Genomic DNA, 18963 nt, shown 5'->3' with positions numbered 1-18963 from the left:
TTCCAAGCTTGCTAGTCTCATTGCTAGTCTGTTTAAACATGTCTGACACAGAGGAAACTACTTGTTCATTATGTTTGAAAGCCATAATGGAGCCCCATAGGAGAATGTGTACTAAATGTATTGATTTCACCTTAAACAGTAAAGATCAGTCTTTAAATGTAAAAGAAATATCACCAGAAGATTCTGACGAGGGGGAAGTTATGCTGACTAACTCTCCCCACGTGTCAGACCCTTCGCCTCCCGCTCAGGGGATGCACGCTAATATGGCGCCAATTACATCAGGGACGTCCATAGCGATTACCTTGCAGGACATGGCTGCAATCATGAATAATACCCTGTCAGAGGTATTATCCAGGTTGCCTAAATTAAGAGGCAAGCGCGATTGCTCTGGGGTTAGGAGAAATACAGAGCGCGCAGATGCTGTAAGGGCCATGTCTGATACTGCGTCACAATATGCAGATCATGAGGACGGAGAGCTTCAGTCTGTGGGTGACATCTCTGATTCGGGGAAACCTGATTCAGAGATTTCTAATTTTAAATTTAAGCTTGAGAACCTCCGTGTGTTGCTTGGGGAGGTATTAGCTGCTCTGAATGACTGTAACACAGTTGCAGTACCAGAGAAATTGTGTAGGCTGGATAAATACTATGCGGTGCCGGTGTGTACTGATGTTTTTCCTATACCTAAAAGGCTTACAGAAATTATTAGCAAGGAGTGGGATAGTTCGGGTGTGCCTTTTTCCCCACCTCCTATATTTAAATGTTTCCAATAGACGCCACTACACAGGACTTATGGCAGACGGTCCCTAAGGTGGAGGGAGCAGTTTCTACTTTAGCAAAGCATACTACTATCCCGGTTGAGGACAGTTGTGCTTTTTCAGATCCAATGGATAAAAAACTGGAGGGTTACCTTAAGAAAATGTTTATTCAACAAGGTTTTATTTTACAGCCCTTTGCATGCATTGCGCCTGTCACGGCCGCGGCGGCATTCTGGTTTGAGGCCCTGGTAGAGGCCATCCATACAGCTCCATTGACTGAAATTATTGACAAGCTTAGAACACTTAAGCTAGCTAACTCATTTGTTTCTGATGCCATTGTTCATTTGACTAAACTAACGGCTAAGAATTCCGGATTCGCCATCCAAGCGCGTAGGGCGCTATGGCTTAAATCCTGGTCAGCTGACGTGACTTCGAAGTCTAAATTACTCAACATTCCTTTCAAGGGGCAGACCTTATTCTGTCTTGTTTGAAGGAAATTATTGCTGACATTACTGGAGGTAAGGGTCACACCCTTCCTCAGGACAGGGCCAAAGCAAAGGCCAAACAGTCTAATTTTCGTGCCTTTCGAAATTTCAAGGCAGGTGCAGCATCAACTTCCTCCGCTTCAAAACAAGAGGGAACTTTTGCTCAATCTAAGCAGGCCTGGAAACCTAACCAGTCCTGGAACAAAGGCAAGCAGGCCAGAAAGCCTGCTGCTGCCTCTAAGACAGCATGAAGGAACGGCCCCCTATCCGGCGACGGATCTAGTAGGGGGCAGACTTTCTCTCTTCGCCCAGGCGTGGGCAAGAGATGTTCAGGATCCCTGGGCGTTGGAGATCATATCTCAGGGATATCTTCTGGACTTCAAAGCTTCCCCTCCACAAGGGTGATTTCATCTTTCAAGGCTATCTGCAAATCAGATAAAGAAAGAGGCATTCCTACGCTGTGTGCAAGACCTCCTAGTTATGGGAGTGATCCATCCAGTTCCGCGGACGGAACAAGGACAGGGTTTTTATTCAAATCTGTGGTTCCCAAAAAAGAGGGAACCTTCAGACCAATTTTGGATCTAAAGATCTTAAACAAATTCCTCAGAGTTCCATCTTTCAAAATGGAAACTATTCGGACCATCCTACCCATGATCCAAGAAGGTCAGTACATGACCACAGTGGACTTAAAGGATGCCTACCTTCACATACCGATTCACAAAGATCATCATCGGTTTCTAAGGTTTGCCTTTCTAGACAGGCATTACCAATTTGTAGCTCTTCCCTTCGGGTTGGCTACAGCCCCGAGAATCTTTACAAAGGTTCTGGGCTCACTTCTGGCGGTTCTAAGACCGCGAGGCATAGCGGTGGCTCCGTATCTAGACGACATCCTGATACAGGCGTCAAGCTTTCAAGTTGCCAAGTCTCATACAGAGATAGTTCTGGCATTCCTGAGGTCGCACGGGTGGAAAGTGAACGAGGAAAAAGGTAAATTTTCATTTCTACAGAATCTATAAGAGTCCCTAAGAAGGAGACTCTTGTGAGTGGGGATAGAGAACCCGACGGAGTCCAGGTTATCAAAACTTCTAAATGCTTGCCGTGTTCTTCACTCCATTCCGCGCCCTTCGGTAGCTCAGTGTATGGAGGTAATCGGCTTAATGGTAGCGGCAATGGACATAGTGCCATTTGCGCGCCTTCATCTCAGACCGCTGAAATTATGCATGCTGAGTCAGTGGAATGGGGATTACACAGATTTGTCCCCTCTGCTAAATCTGGATCAAGAGACCAGAGATTCTCTTCTCTGGTGGTTGTCTCGGGTACACCTGTCCAAGGGTATGACCTTTCGCAGGCCAGATTGGACAATTGTAACAACAGATGCCAGCCTTCTAGTTTGGGGTGCAGTCTGGAACTCCCTGAAGGCACAGGGATCGTGGACTCAGGAGGAGAAACTCCTTCCAATAAATATTCTGGAGTTAAGAGCGATATTCAATGCTCTTCTGGCTTGGCCTCAGTTAGCAACACTGAGGTTCATCAGATTTCAGTCGGACAACATCACGACTGTGGCTTACATCAACCATCAAGGGGGAACCAGGAGTTTCCTAGCGATGTTAGAAGTCTCAAAAATAATTCGCTGGGCAGAGTACCACTCTTGCCACCTGTCAGCATTCCATATTCCAGGCGTGGAGAACTAGGAGGCAGATTTTCTAAGTCGTCAGACTTTCCATCCGGGGGAGTGGGAACTCCTTCCGGAGGTGTTTGCTCAATTGATTCATCGTTGGGGCAAACCAGAGTTGGATCTCATGGCGTCTTGCCAGAACGCCAAGCTTCCTTGTTACGGATCCAGGTCCAGGGACCCAGAAGCGACGCTGATAGATGCTCTAGCAGCGACTTGGTTCTTCAACCTGGCTTATGTGTTTCCACCGTTTCCTCTGCTCCCTCGACTGATTGCCAAAATCAAACAGGAGAGAGCATTGTAGATTCTGATAGCGCCTGCGTGGCCACGCAGGACTTGGTATGCAGACCTAGTGGACATGTCATCCTTTCCACCATGGACTCTGCCTCTAAGACAGGACCTTATGATACAAGGTCCTTTCAATCATCCAAATCTAATTTCTCTGAGACTGACTGCATGGAGATTGAACGCCTGATTCTATCAAAGCGTGGCTTCTCCGAGTCAGTCATTGATACTTTAATACAGGCACGAAAGCCTGTTACCAGGAAAATCTACCACAAGATATGGAGTAAATATCTTTATTGGTGTGAATCCAAGAATTACTCATGGAGTAAGGTTAGGATTCCTAGAATATTGTCCTTTCTCCAAGAGGGCTTGGACAAAGGATTATCAGCTAGTTCCTTAAAGGGACAGATTTCTGCTCTGTCTATTCCTTTGCACAAGCGTCTGGCAGAGGTTCCAGACGTCCAGGCATTTTGCCAGGCTTTGGTTAGAATTAAGCCTGTGTTTAAACCTGTTGCTCCCCCGTGGAGCTTAAACTTGGTTCTTAAGGTTCTTCAAGGAGTTCCGTTTGAACCCCTTCATTCCATTGATATTAAACTTTTATCTTTGAAAGTTCTGTTTTTGATGGCTATTTCCTCGGCTCGGAGAGTCTCTGAGCTATCTGCCTTACAATGTGATTCTCCTTATCTGATTTTTCATGCAGATAAGGTAGTTCTGCGTACCAAACCTGGGTTTTTACCTAAGGTGGTTTCTAACAAAAATATCAATCAAGAGATTGTTGTTCCATCATTGTGTCCTAATCCTTCTTCAAAGAAGGAACGTCTTTTACATAATCTGGACGTAGTCCGTGCCTTGAAGTTTTACTTACAAGCTACTAAGGATTTTCGTCAAACATCTTCCCTGTTTGTCGTTTACTCTGGACAGAGGAGAGGTCAAAAAGCTGCGTCAACCTCTTTCCTTTTGGCTTCGGAGCGTAATACGCCTAGCCTATGAGACTGCTGGACAGCAGCCCCCTGAAAGGATTACAGCTCATTCTACTAGAGCTGTGGCTTCCACCTGGGCCTTTAAAAATGAGGCCTCTGTTGAACAGATTTACAAGGCCTCGCCTTGGTCTTCGCTTCACACGTTTTCCAAATTTTCCAAATTTGATACTTTTGCTTCTTCGGAGGCTGTTTTTGGGAGAAAAGTTCTTCAGGCAGTGGTTCCTTCCGCTTAATCCTGCCTTGTCCCTCCCATCATCTGTGTACTTTAGCTTTGGTATTGGTATCCCACAAGTAATGGATGATCCGTGGACTGGATACACTTAACAAGAGAAAACATAATTTATGCTTACCTGATAAATTTATTTCTCTTGTAGTGTATCCAGTCCACGGCCCGCCCTGTCCTTTTAAGGCAGGTCTAAATTTTAATTAAACTACAGTCACCACTGCACCCTATGGTTTCTCCTTTCTCGTCTTGTTTCGGTCGAATGACTGGATATGACAGCTGGGGGAGGAGCTATATAGCAGCTCTGCTGTGGGTGATCCTCTTGCAACTTCCTGTTGGGAAGGAGAATATCCCACAAGTAATGGATGATCCGTGGACTGGATACACTACAAGAGAAATAAATTTATCAGGTAAGCATAAATTATGTTTTTTAATGTCATCTCAAGGTAAAACCCTCAAATATTCTGTTTTACTTTTGTTTAGCATCAGATTCAACTTTCGCACTATGGATTAAGAAGTGTAAAGAAAAATTAAGTGGTAAGTTGGATCACATTTATACTATTAATTTTAGTATGGGTACATTTCATAATCCATTATGAAAGAACATTAAAAATAACCTGTAATTATTCAATTTTTATTACTTCTTTTGTTTAATATATAAGTAAAAAGCTTTTATTATTAGTCTATAAATGGTTGTTTAATACCAGTTGGAGCTTAGCAGTAAGTCATTTTTGCATTAAAAATATTAAAAGGAAAATTCTGACAGTCCTTCCTTATTGCTTGTATATGTATTTAAACGTCTCATTTCTCTTTTTTCTTTTTTTTTTTATATGCATTTTAGTTTTACCTACGACTGAATTGGTAAGTTTTCACTTTCATTTGTATAAGTATACAGCATACTATTTGGAAAGCAAAACCATAATCATGGTAATTACATTGTGAAACATATGCCAGACCTTTATCTCTTATGGTAGCCCCTTTAATATTTCTGAGGGAAAAGTCTTCAGCTTGCAAAATGCATTAAACATAGTAAGTCCCACTGCAAACATCTGGAAAAGGTTATAGTGCAGAACTTAAATACTATATGTGCAATGATAAGGACTCAGTGCGGTTTAAAATTTACAAATAATTTATTAGACAAAGTTGGGGGGGGGATAAAAAAAATAAAAATATATATATATATATATATATTTTTTTTTATTTTTTTATTTTTTTTTCCCATAGGTTAAAATATATACACACACATAAGATTGGCCAATCTCAAAATTAAAAATTTCAATAACACATAAAATTGTGGCACATAATATAACCGGTTATTGGGTTATTTCTAAAATGAATAGCTTAAAAGCGTGATATTCACCAAAAACTGAAAAAACTACTTGAGTCTCTTGCGCCCAATTGTAGTGTAGAGCTGCAGTATTATAATCCAAAATATGAGCAGTGAAAAACTTGAAAATGTCACTGCTATACAAGTGCAACAGAGTGTTCCAAAATTCTAAGAGGAGATATCTTCAGAGTATTCCTATGGGAAAATACGTTTTGAACTCTCAAAAATGGGTATAATCGGTTTGCTAGTGATGAGCGGATTGTTCTGTCCCATTATTCTGATGCAAGCATAAAATGGAAGCCCAGATGTGCCAAATATGACCTTTTTTTTTTTTTTAAGGCACAGCTATTTCTCTTTTACTTCAAGCACAACAGCTTTATTAGCGGTAATGGTAGGGCTCAAATAAAATCCCAAACATATAGATGAATTGTCCAAATCGTCAGTAGTTTTGCAGGCAGGTATGAATCTGTCTCTAGTTGGAGAGCGCACAGCTCTATCTGCTTCCTTATATTCAAACGTGTTTAGACTTTAAAAACAGTGGATAACTTGTCCTAAAGGTCAGTAGTTTGCAACGCGTTTCAGCTGGCTTCCTCCAGTTTTTTTTCAAGCTTTCTGCTGGTCTAGGATATTCTAGGTCTTTATATAGCCACTCCTGGGCATGTGTAGTGGATACTTAGTTAAATTGACTGATTAATAAATTGTAACACCTGTTTCTAGTCCAGGCTGCAAGGTGTTTTCTACCTTTTATGCAGGTGATTTAAACAGGTGTTCAAACAGAAACAGCTTTTATTCCTTTGGTTCAAAAAACTGTGTTATACTTTCAAGCAATTTTATAAAAAACAAATATACAAAATACAAACCGTGTGAATCCAGAAAAGGTGTGTATTTTGCATGTATACAGTTGAAAGGAGGTGGTTATTTAAAGAAACAGTTAACGTGAGAAATCAATATTAAGTCCTTTGGCTGTAAAGTTTCCCGTTCAAATATCCACTTAGCTTCTCTTTGGAGTAATGTGTTTAACATGTCCCCCCCTCTTTTGTTCTTCCTTATTGTATCTATGACTATAAAGCTAAATAATTTTAAATTACTGTTATTACACAAACTAAAATGTTTGGCTACAGGGAGATCTAAATGTCTTTCCTCTGAGGAGTTCTCAATAGATGAGATGTTCTCTTAAACGCTCTCTGTCCTTTCGGACTCGCCTACATATTGTTTGCCACATTTTTTGCACGTGATGAGATATATTATATTTTTGTCCATACATCTAAGCATGTCCTTGATCTTATACTCTTTTGTTTTGGTTTGTTTTAAACAGTGTTTTTCTCAGGAAACCTACATAATTTGCATGCTCTACGTGAAAAAAAAAACCCATTCAGCTCAGTACCAAAAACATCTTTTCTCCAACATTGGTGTGTCCGGTCCACGGCGTCATCCTTACTTGTGGGAATATCTCTTCCCCAACAGGAAATGGCAAAGAGTCCCAGCAAAGCTGGCCATATAGTCCCTCCTAGGCTCCGTCCACCCCAGTCATTCTCTTTGCCGTTGCACAGGCAACATCTCCACGGAGATGGTTAAGAGTTTTTTGGTGTTTAAATGTAGTTTTTATTCTTCTATCAAGTGTTTGTTATTTTAAAATAGTGCTGGTATGTACTATTTACTCTGAAACAGAAAAGGATGAAGATTTCTGTTTGTGAGAGGAAGATGATTTTAGCAGACAGTAACTAAAATCGATTGCTGTTTCCACATAGGACTGTTGAGATGAAGTAACTTCAGTTGGGGGAAGCAGTTAGCAGACTTTTCTGCTTAAGGTATGACTAGCCATATTTCTAACAAGACGATGTAATGCTAGAAGGCTGTCATTTCCCCTCATGGGGACCGGTAAGCCATTTTCTTAGTCAAACAAACAGAATAAAGGGCTTATTATGGGCTAAAAAACTGGTAGACATTTTTATGGGCTAAATCGATTGCTTTATTTGGGCTTTTTATTCATATTTATGCTATTTGCATTTATAAACTTGGGGAACGTTTATTAAACGGCAGGCACTGTGTTAGACACCTTTTCCAGTCAGGGGGCCTTCCTAGTTGTAGACTGAGCCTCATTTTCGCGCCATTACTGCGCAGTTGTTTTTTGAGAGCAGGGCATGCAGATGCATGTGTGAGGATCTAAAAATTGCTGGAAAAGCTCCTAGAAGGCGTCAATTGGTATCGTATTCCCCTCTGGGCTTGGTTGGGTCTCAGCAAAGACTATAGCTGGGACTGTATAGGGGTTAAATTTATAAACGGCTCCGGTTTATTTTAAGGGTTAAAGCTCTGAAATTTGGTGTGCAATACTATTAATGTTTTAAGACACTGTGGTGAAATTTTGGTAATTTTTGAACAATTCCTTCATACTTTTTCACATATTCAGTAATAAAGTGTTTTCTGTTTAAAATTTGACAGTAACGGTTTTGTTTTAAAACGTTTTTTGTGCTTTGTTGACAAGTTTAAGCCTGTTTAACATGTCTGTACCTTCAGATAAGCTATGTTCTATATGTATGAAAGCCAATGTGTCTCCCCATTTAAATTTATGTGATAATTGTGCCATAGCGTCCAAAGAAAGTAAGGACAGTACTGCCACAGATAATGAAATTGCCCAAGATGATTCCTCAGATGAGGGGAGTAAACATGATACTACATCATCTCCTACTGTGTCTACACCAGTTTTGCCCACGCAGGAGGCCCCTAGTACATCTAGTGCGCCAATGCTTATTACCATGCAACAATTAACGGCTGTAATGGATAACTCCATAGCAAATATTTTATCCAAAATGCCTAATTATCAGAGAAAGCGCGATTGCTCTGTTTTAAACACTGAAGAGTAGGAGGGCGCTGATGATAATTGTTCTGTCATACCCTCACACCAATCTGAAGGGGCCATGAGGGAGGTTTTGTCAGATGGAGAAATTTCAGATTCAGGAAAAATTTCTCAACAAGCTGAACCTGATGTTGTGACATTTAAATTTAAATTAGAACACCTCCGCGCACTGCTTAAGGAGGTGTTATCTACTCTGGATGATTGTGACAACTTGGTCATTCCAGAGAAATTATGCAAGATGGACAAGTTCCTAGAGGTTCCGGTGCACCCCGACGCTTTTGCTATACCCAAGCGGGTGGCGGACATAGTAAATAAGGAGTGGGAAAAGCCCGGCATACCTTTTGTCCCCCCCCCCCTATATTTAAGAAATTATTTCCTATGGTCGACCCCAGAAAGGACTTATGGCAGACAGTCCCTAAGGTCGAGGGGGCAGTTTCTACTCTAAACAAACGCACTACTATTCCTGTACAGCAAGGTTACCTTCTACAACCAATTTCGTGCATTGTTCCTGTCACTACAGCAGCGTGGTTCTGGTTCGAGGAACTAGAAAAGTCGCTCAGTAGAGAGACTCCATATGAGGAGGTTATGGACAGAGTTCACGCACTTAAATTGGCTAACTCTTTTATTTTAGATGCCGCTTTGCAATTAGCTAGATTAGCGGCGAAAAATTCAGGGTTTGCTATCGTGGCGCGCAGAGAGCTTTGGCTAAAGTCTTGGTCAGCGGATGTGTCATCCAAGACAAAATTGCTTAACATCCCTTGCAAAGGTAAAACTCTATTTGGACCAGAATTGAAAGAGATTATTTCAGACATCACTGGGGGAAAGGGCCACGCCCTTCCACAAGATAGGTCTTTCAAGGCTAAAAATAAGTCTAATTTTCGTTCCTTTCGCAATTTCAGGAACGGACCGGCCTCTAATTCTGCATCCTCTAAGCAAGAGGGTAATGCCTCACAACCCAAACCAGCCTGGAAACCGATGCAAGGCTGGAACAAGGGTAAGCAGGCCAAGAAGCCTGCCGCTGCTAACAAAACAGCATGAAGGAGTAGCCCCCGATCCGGGACCGGATCTAGTGGGGGGCAGACTCTCTCTCTTTGCTCAGGCTTGGGCAAGAGATGTTCAGGATCCCTGGGCGCTAGAAATAGTTTCTCAGGGTTATCTTCTGGAATTCAAGGAACTACCCCCAAGGGGAAGGTTCCACATGTCTCACTTATCCTCAAACCAAATAAAGAGACAGGCGTTCTTACATTGTGTAGAAGACCTGCTAAAGATGGGAGTGATACACCCAGTTCCAATGAAGGAACAAGGAATGGGATTTTACTCAAATCTGTTCGTAGTTCCCAAAAAAGAGGGAACCTTCAGACCAATTCTGGATTTAAAGATCCTAAACAAATTTCTCAGGGTACCATCGTTCAAAATGGAAACCATTCGAACGATTCTACCCACTATCCAGGAAAGTCAATTTATGACTACCGTGGATCTAAAGGATGCGTACCTACATATTCCTATCCACAAAGAACATCAGTTCCTAAGGTTCGCTTTTCTGGACAAGCATTACCAGTTTGTGGCCCTCCCATTCGGGTTGGCCCCTGCTCCAAGGATTTTCACAAAGGTGCTAGGGTCCCTTCTAGCGGTTCTAAGACCGAGGGGCATTGCAGTAGTACCTTACTTGGACGACATTCTAATACAAGCGTCGTCCCTGTCAAAAGCAAAGGCTCATACAGACTTCGTTCTGGCCTTTCTCAGATTACACGGATGGAAGGTGAACATAGAGAAAAGTTCTCTGTCCCCGTCGACAAGAGTTCCCTTCTTGGGAACAATAATAGATTCCTTAGAAATTAGGATTTTTCTGACAGAGGTCAGAAAATCAAAACTTCTAAGCTCTTGTCAAGTTCTTCATTCTGTTCCTCGTCCTTCCATAGCGCAGTGCATGGAAGTAGTAGGGTTGATGGTTGCAGCAATGGACATAGTTCCTTTTGCACAAATTCATCTAAGACCATTACAACTGTGCATGCTCAAACAGTGGAATGGGGACTATACAGACTTGTCTCCAATGATTCAAGTAGATCAGAAGACCAGAGATTCACTCCGTTGGTGGCTGACCCTGGACCATCTGTCCCAGGGAATGAGCTTCCGCAGACCAGAGTGGGTCATTGTCACGACCGACGCCAGTCTAGTGGGCTGGGGCGTGGTCTGGGAATCCCTGAAAGCTCAGGGTCTATGGTCTCGGGAAGAGTCCCTTCTCCCGATAAACATTCTGGAACTGAGAGCGATATTCAATGCTCTCAGGGCTTGGCCTCAGTTAGCAAAGGCCAGATTCTTAAGGTTCCAATCAGACAACATGACGACCGTTGCGTATATCAATCATCAGGGGGGAACAAGGAGTTCCCTGGCGATGAAAGAAGTGACCAAAATAATTCAATGGGCGGAGGATCACTCCTGCTACCTGTCTGCGATCCACATCCCAGGTGTGGAAAACTGGGAGGCGGATTTTCTGAGTCGTCAGACATTCCATCCAGGGGAGTGGGAACTCCATCCGGAGATCTTTGCCCAAATAACTCAATTATGGGGCATTCCAGACATGGATCTGATGGCGTCTCGTCAGAACTTCAAGGTTCCTTGCTACGGGTCCAGATCCAGGGATCCCAAGGCGACTCTAGTAGATGCACTAGTAGCACCTTGGACCTTCAACCTAGCTTATGTATTTCCACCGTTTCCTCTCATTCCCAGGCTGGTAGCCAGGATCAATCAGGAGAGGGCCTCGGTGATCTTGATAGCTCCTGCGTGGCCACGCAGGACTTGGTATGCAGACCTGGTGAATATGTCATCGGCTCCACCATGGAAGCTACCTTTGAGACAGGACCTTCTTGTTCAGGGTCCATTCGAACATCCAAATCTGGTCTCCCTCCAGCTGTCGGCTTGGAGATTGAACGCTTGATTCTATCGAAGTGTGGGTTTTCAGATTCTGTGATAGATACTCTGGTTCAGGCCAGAAAACCGGTAACTAGAAAGATTTACCATAAACTATGGAAAAGATATATCTGTTGGTGTGAATCCAAAGGATTCCCATGGAATAAGATAAAAATTCCTAAGATTCTCTCCTTTCTACAAGAAGGTTTGGAGAAAGGATTATCTGCAAGTTCTCTAAAGGGACAGATCTCTGCTTTATCTGTCTTACTACACAAAAGACTGGCAGCTGTGCCAGATGTTCAAGCATTTGTTCAGGCTCTAGTTAGGATCAAGCCTGTTTACAGACCTTTGACTCCTCCCTGGAGTCTAAATCTAGTTCTTTCAGTTCTTCAAGGGGTTCCGTTTGAACCTTTACATTCCATAGATATTTTTTTTTTTTTTTTTTTTTAAATTTTTAAATGCTTTATTGAAACATTCACAATACAGTCATAATTAAGAACATCAAACATTAAGGTTACAAGAGTAATAGCCATATTCAACAGGTAGTACATGACGGTAAGACGCACAAGGCGTATGCCACAGCATATAACAAGAAAGCTGAGCTCTCAAAGTTCTCAACAGAGTGTAGTGTCTTGTAGCATAATACGAAAATGGCATCTATATTTAACATGAACATATAATTATGACAGTGTGATAATCATTAAATAACAAATAATTAGCAAACATTGTAAAATTGACTCACAGGTAATATAGCTATATCAACAAAGTAAAACGTTCTGTGAGTTAGCCTATATCTAGGTCTCGACAATAGATGATATCTCCAGAGCGAAATAAGAAGAAGAGAGAAGGAAAAGAGGAAAAGTGTATTAGAAGAGGAAAGGAAAAGAGAAGGACAAAAAAAAAAAAAAAAGAAAAAGAGAGGGGAAAAGAAGGGAGGGGGGGAGCTGGGTAATGGGCGGGGGGAAGGGGAAGAGGGGATAGGAAATTATTGTCTTAAAGGCAGATAAGTGGAGGGAAGTGGATCATAATCCTAGGGACCTGGAGGGTTTAATCATAGTGACATGAGGTCCCTTGGTGTATTGGTTTGGACAGAAGTTACAGAGGCTATTGAACCTGAGAAGCGCTAATCAGGACAGTACTCCCAAATCAGGGCGTGTTGATCTTCAGTACTATGAACATGAGACACATAGGCTTCCATGGACTTGAGATATTTTAGGGTTTCTACAATTTGGTCCCAGCTTGGGGAGGTCAACTGCAGCCACATCCTAGCAATAGATAATTTAAGTGCAAGGAATAAGTAGACACAGAACCTTTTCTGTGGGACAGGCAACTTAGGAGGCAAGATGTGGAACAAGGCCACACTAGGTGTAGATGGTATGAGAATACCTTTAGTATTGCAATAGTCGATTGCTTTTTGCCACAATGGTAAAATAACAGACCACCAAACGTGGGTTGGGGTACCCAGGGCATCGCAGCCTCTCCAACACTTTGGAGAATTTGTGTGCGAGATCTTAAATAAGCGGACCGGCGTCAGATGCCACTGCAAAAGCACTTTGAGAAACAGCTCGTACAGTGTGACACAGTGCACCGTTTTTCTGGTTAATTGGGTCGCCAAGTGCCACGCCTGTGGTTCATGGGTTACGTTTAGGGAAGACTCCCAACTCTTTATTGGTGAGGATTTGAGAAAAATTGGGGGACGCAGTATGTCCTGGTAAGATGATGAGAGTAATTTCTTAAACGGGAGTTTGAGGTCCCATTGCGTCTCCCACTTAGTTTTAGGACGCAGTGGGCCATTGTCAAAACCCCAAGATTTAAGGAAACTTCGTAGTCTCCAAAACTCAAAATGGAGGGGGAGCGGTGGGTGATATTTTCGGAGGAAGGCCTGGTGGGAAAGTAGTTGGGTCCCTTCATAAAGGTCCGAAACTTTGATAATACCCAGATCCTCCCAAAGGAGTGGGTGGGTGTCCGGTAGTGCAAGAAGGAGGCTTCTTATTGCATGAGACGGAGACGGATGAGGCGCAATCGTGGGTAGATTATGAATCTTATCCCAAAATTTCAGATTGGTTTTTACTATAGGGTTTAGTAGAGCCATTGTTGGCCTAGCGTGCGCCGGGAGCCAAATCAGGTCTGCAAGAGTGACCCCCGATGGGAGGGAAGCCTGTTCCAATTCTGCCCATCGACTGCAAGCCGGTGAGCCCCACTGAGTCACATGTGATAGACGAGCAGCTTCATGATAGTAGAGAATATTAGGGGCAGCTGCCCCTCCTGAAAGTATGGGCTGTTGTAAGGTGCTAGTGGCAATTCTGGGGACTTTATGTCGCCAAATGAATTTATTACACACCTGTTGAAATTTTTGGATTAGAGACTTAGATATCGGGATAGGCAAAGATCTAAAAAGGTAAGTCAACTTGGGCAGGAGGCTCATTTTAAATGCGGCTATGCGCCCCAACCATGACAAGGAGGGAACATTCCATGTTTCCGTGGCTTTTGCTATTTCAGACAGCAGAGGGGAGAAATTTAGTGAGAGAATAGTAGGAATACTATGGGACAGACAGACGCCTAAATGTCTAACATGTGAAGTAGACCAACGAAATTTGTATGTCTTCTTTAATTCAATCATCGTTTCCGTCGGGACATGACATTCCATAGATATTAAGTTACTATCTTGGAAAGTTTTGTTTTTGGTTGCTATTTCTTCTGCTAGAAGAGTTTCAGAGTTATCTGCTCTGCAATGTTCTCCGCCCTATCTGGTGTTCCATGCAGATAAGGTGGTTTTGCGTACTAAGCCTGGTTTTCTTCCAAAGGTTGTTTCTAACAAGAATATTAACCAGGAGATAGTTGTACCTTCTTTATGTCCGAATCCAGTTTCAAAGAAGGAACGTCTGTTACACAATTTGGACGTAGTCCGTGCCCTAAAATTCTATTTAGAGGCTACAAAAGATTTCAGACAAACATCTTCCTTGTTTGTTGTTTATTCTGGTAAAAGGAGAGGTCAAAAAGCGACTTCTACCTCTCTTTCCTTTTGGCTTAAAAGCATCATCCGATTGGCTTATGAGACTGCCGGACTGCAGCCTCCTGAAAGAATCACAGCTCACTCCACTAGGGCTGTGGCTTCCACATGGGCCTTCAAGAACGAGGCTTCTGTTGACCAGATATGTAAGGCAGCGACTTGGTCTTCACTGCACACTTTTGCCAAATTTTACAAATTTGATACTTTTGCTTCTTCGGAGGCTATTTTTGGGAGAAAGGTTTTGCAAGCTGTGGTGCCTTCCGTTTAGGTAACCTGATTTGCTCCCTCCCTTCATCCGTGTCCTAAAGCTTTGGTATTGGTTCCCACAAGTAAGGATGACGCCGTGGACCGGACACACCAATGTTGGAGAAAACAGAATTTATGCTTACCTGATAAATTACTTTCTCCAACGGTGTGTCCGGTCCACGGCCCGCCCTGGTTTTTTAATCAGGTCTGATGAATTATTTTCTCTAACTACAGTCACCACGGTACCATATGGTTTCTCCTATATATATTTCCTCCTGTCCGTCGGTCGAATGACTGGGGTGGGTGGAGCCTAGGAGGGACTATATGGCCAGCTTTGCTGGGACTCTTTGCCATTTCCTGTTGGGGAAGAGATATTCCCACAAGTAAGGATGACGCCGTGGACCGGACACACCATTGGAGAAAGTAATTTATCAGGTAAGCATAAATTCTGTTTTCTCTTACAAGGTGTATCCAGTCCACGGATTCATCCTTACTTGTGGGATATTCTCATTCCCTACAGGAAGTGGCAAAGAGAGCACACAGCAGAGCTGTCCATATAGCTCCGCCCCCCCAGTCATTCTCTTTGCCGCTATAACAAGTAGCATCTCCACGGGAGGGTAAAGTGAATGTGGTGTTAGATTTGTAGTTTTTATATCTTCAATCAAAAGTTTGTTATTTTTAAATAGTGCCGGTTTGTACTATTTACTCTCTGGCAGAAAGTGATGAAGAATTCTGCTGAGAGGAAAACGATTTTAGCATGTTGTAACTAAAATCCACTGCTGTTCCCACACAGGACTGAGGAGTACCAGAAATCTTCAGTTGGGGGGAACAGTTTGCAGGCTTAACTGCTATAAGGTATGTTCACTCATTTTTTTCTAGTCAAGACTTAATAATGCTAGAAGACTGACAAGAATCCCCATGTGGGGAAGGTAAGCCATTTTCTGAGTCTTAGTATAGAAGGAAGGCTTATTTAACAGGGCTCAAAGACTCGTGGACACTGTTATGGGGCAATCGATTATTTTATAGTGAAAATCTAATCATTATACAGTTTTTATTACATTTGGATGTGTTTTATGGGGTTTTATTCCACATGGCATATATTTGGACACCTATTTAGGGTTTTGAAGGCTCCACAACTCCGGAGTGGAGAGGGGGGTGGCCTAAATTTTGCGCCTCAGTTGCGCAGCTGATATGGCAGATAGCTTCATGCAGCTTCACGTGGAGTGTCCAAAGAATACTTGAGGACTTCATAGAGGCTTATTTTCGATCAAATTCATCCCCAGGGGCAGGTAGGGCCACGGCAGATTGCTGTGGCATGGTGCTGTAGTTTGCTAACCGGCTGTCAGCTTTAGGTTGCTCCGGTTTGGGCATTATGGGTTAATTGACTTGAAATTTACTGTGCAATCATTTGAAAGCATTAGGATTATATGGTGAAAATTTCAGAAAGTTTGGATCATTTTTGAAGATTTTGTAAAAAAAAGTGTGCGCTTTTTATTATTTAAAGGCACAGTACCGTTTTTTTCTCAAATTGTATTTTTCAGTGTTTGAGTGCTGTCTAAGTCTATTTACTTGTCTGTTTAACATGTATGAGCCTATAGATAGACGTTACTCTATGTGTTTAGTAGCCATGGTGGAACCCCCTTTACATTTGTGTTTTAAGTGCGCTAATGTTTCTAGGTCACTTAAAGATGTAGCCCAAGATGATTCTTTGACAGAGGGTAATGAGGATAGCCCACTTTCCTCTCCCCATGTGTCCACACCAGTTACTTCCGCACAAGCGATGCCTAGTACCTCTAGCGCATTGGCCCCTATTACATTACAACAATTAGCAGCAGTCATGGATAATTCCCTTGCGGAATTTCTATCCAAACTGCCAGTTTGTCACCAAAAGCGTGATAGCTCGGTTTTAAGAGTATGAGCAATCAGAAGCTTTGGATGATTTGTCCGTTGTACCCTCACAACACTCTGAAGTGGCCGTGAGGGATGTGCTGTCTGAGGGAGACATTTCTGACACAGGAAAGGTTTCTCAGCGGGCAGAATCAGATTCCTTAGCGTTTAAGTTTAAGCTGGAACACCTCCGCGTGCTGCTTAAGGAGGTATTAGCTACGCTGGATGATTGCGACCCCATGGTGGTCCCTGAGAAATTGTGTAAAATGGACATATATCTAGAAGTCTCTGTATACACTGATGCGTTTCCGATCCCTAAGAGGGTGGGGGATATTGTGACTAGGGAGTGGGAGAGACCAGGTGTACCTTTTGTTCCCCCCCTATCTTTAAGAAAATGTTCCCCATAACTGATCCCAGGCGGGACGCGTGGCAGACGGTCCCTAAGGTGGAGGGGGCAGTTTCAACACTAGCCAAACGCACAACCATACCAATAGAAGACAGTTGTGCTTTCAAAGATCGTATGGATAAAAAAAAAAATATTTGTTCAGCAAGGTTTCCTTCTCCAACCTATTGCCTGCATTATTCCTGTAACTACTGCAGCGGCTTTTTGGTTTGAGGCGCTGGAGGAGTCGCTCCAGAGGGAGACTTCATATGACGAAGTCATGGATAGAATTCATGCCCTAAAACTGGCTAATTCTTTTATCACAGATGCTGCTTTGCAATTAGCTAAGTTAGCGGCGAAAAATTCTGGTTTTGCCATAATGGCGCGCAGAGCGCTTTGGCTCAAGTCATGGTCGTCCGACGTGTCGTCCAAAACAAAGTTACTAAATATTCCTTTCAAGGGAAAGACCCTTTTTGGGCCCGAGTTGAAAGAGATTATTTCGGATATCAACGGGGGAAAGGGCCATGCCCTCCCGCAAGCCTTTTAAGGCTAAAAACAAGGCTAATTTTCGTTCCTTTCGCAACTTCAGGAGCGGTCCTGCTTCAACCTCTGCAGCCGCAAACCAAGAGGGTAACTCTTCACAGCCCAAGGCAACCTGGAAGCCTTTGCAGGGCTGGAACAAGGGTAAACAGGCCAAGAAGCCTGCAGCTGCTACTAAAACAGCATGAAGGGGTAGCCCCCGATCTGGGACCGGATCTGGTAGGGGGCAGACTCTCTCTCTTCGCTCAGGCTTGGGCAAGAGATGTTCACGATCCCTGGGCATTAGAGATTGTTACTCATGGATACCTTCTAGAATTCAAGGACTCCCCTCCAAGGGGAAGGTTCCTCATTTCTCGTCTGTCTTCAGACCAGATAAAGAAAGAGGTGTTCTTACGCTGTGTAGCAGATCTACTCACGATGGGAGTGATATACCCAGTTCCAATTGCAGAACAAGGACTGGGTTTTTACTCAAACCTGTTTGTGGTTTCCAAAAAGGAAGGAACTTTCAGGCCGATTCTGGATCTAAAAATTCTAAACAAATTCCTCAGAGTTCCATCATTCAAGATGGAGACCATTCGAACAATCTTACCTATGATCCAGGAAGGTCAATATATGACTACCGTGGATCTAAAGGATGCGTACCTACATATTCCTATCCACAAGGATCATAATCAGTTCTTAAGGTTCGCCTTTCTGGACAAGCATTACCAGTTCGTGGCCCTTCCCTTCGGGTTGGCCACCGCTCCCAGGATTTTCACAAAGGTGTTAGGGTCCCTTCCAGCGGTACTAAGGCCGCGGGGCATTGCAGTAGCACCTTATCTAGACGACATCTTAATTCAGGCGTCGTCTTTTCACAGAGCCAAGGCTCATACGGAAATTGTTCTGGCCTTTCTAAGGTCTCACGGGTGGAAGGTGAACGTCGAAATAAGTTCTCTGTCCCCGCTCACAAGGGTTCCCTTCCTGGGAACTCTAATAGACTCGGTGGAAATGAAAATATTTCTGACGGAGGTCAGGAAGTTTAAGCTTTTAACTACTTGCCGAGTTCTTCATTCCATTCCTCGGCCATCTGTAGCTCAGTGCATGGAGGTAATCGGATTAATGGTTGCGGCAATGGACGTAGTCCCTTTTGCCCGAATACATCTCAGGCCACCGCAACTGTGCATGCTCAAACAGTGGAATGGGGATTATGCAGATTTGTCTCCTCAAATACAACTGGACCAGGTAACCAGAGATTGTTACGACCGACGCCAGTCTGTTAGGCTGGGGCGCGGTCTGGGACTCCCTGAAAGCTCAGTCCCTATGGTCTCCGGAAGAGTTTCTTCTCCCGATAAACATTTTGGAACTAAGAGCGATATTCAACACGCTCCAAGCATGGCCTCAACTAGCGGCGGCCGAATTCATCAGGTTTCA

General features: G+C 43.2%; 1 protein-coding gene across 2 annotated transcripts in view; it reads left to right on the top strand.

Annotated features, from left to right (window-relative positions):
* SUGT1 (SGT1 homolog, MIS12 kinetochore complex assembly cochaperone) overlaps nt 1-18963 on the top strand; it is a 696093-nt gene that overhangs the window by 225385 nt on the left and 451745 nt on the right. For both annotated transcript variants that reach the window (XM_053707955.1, XM_053707954.1), the window contains exons 7-8: nt 4884-4937; nt 5242-5261. In XM_053707955.1, coding sequence (XP_053563930.1) covers nt 4884-4937; nt 5242-5261 — 74 coding nt within the window. The remainder of the gene's footprint in view (nt 1-4883; nt 4938-5241; nt 5262-18963) is intronic.

This window comes from Bombina bombina, chromosome 3 (assembly GCF_027579735.1).
Source record: "Bombina bombina isolate aBomBom1 chromosome 3, aBomBom1.pri, whole genome shotgun sequence".
Taxonomy (NCBI): Eukaryota; Metazoa; Chordata; class Amphibia; order Anura; family Bombinatoridae; genus Bombina; species Bombina bombina.
The sequence above is the reverse complement of the archived record's forward strand: the minus strand, read 5'-3'. Positions and strand labels throughout refer to the sequence as shown.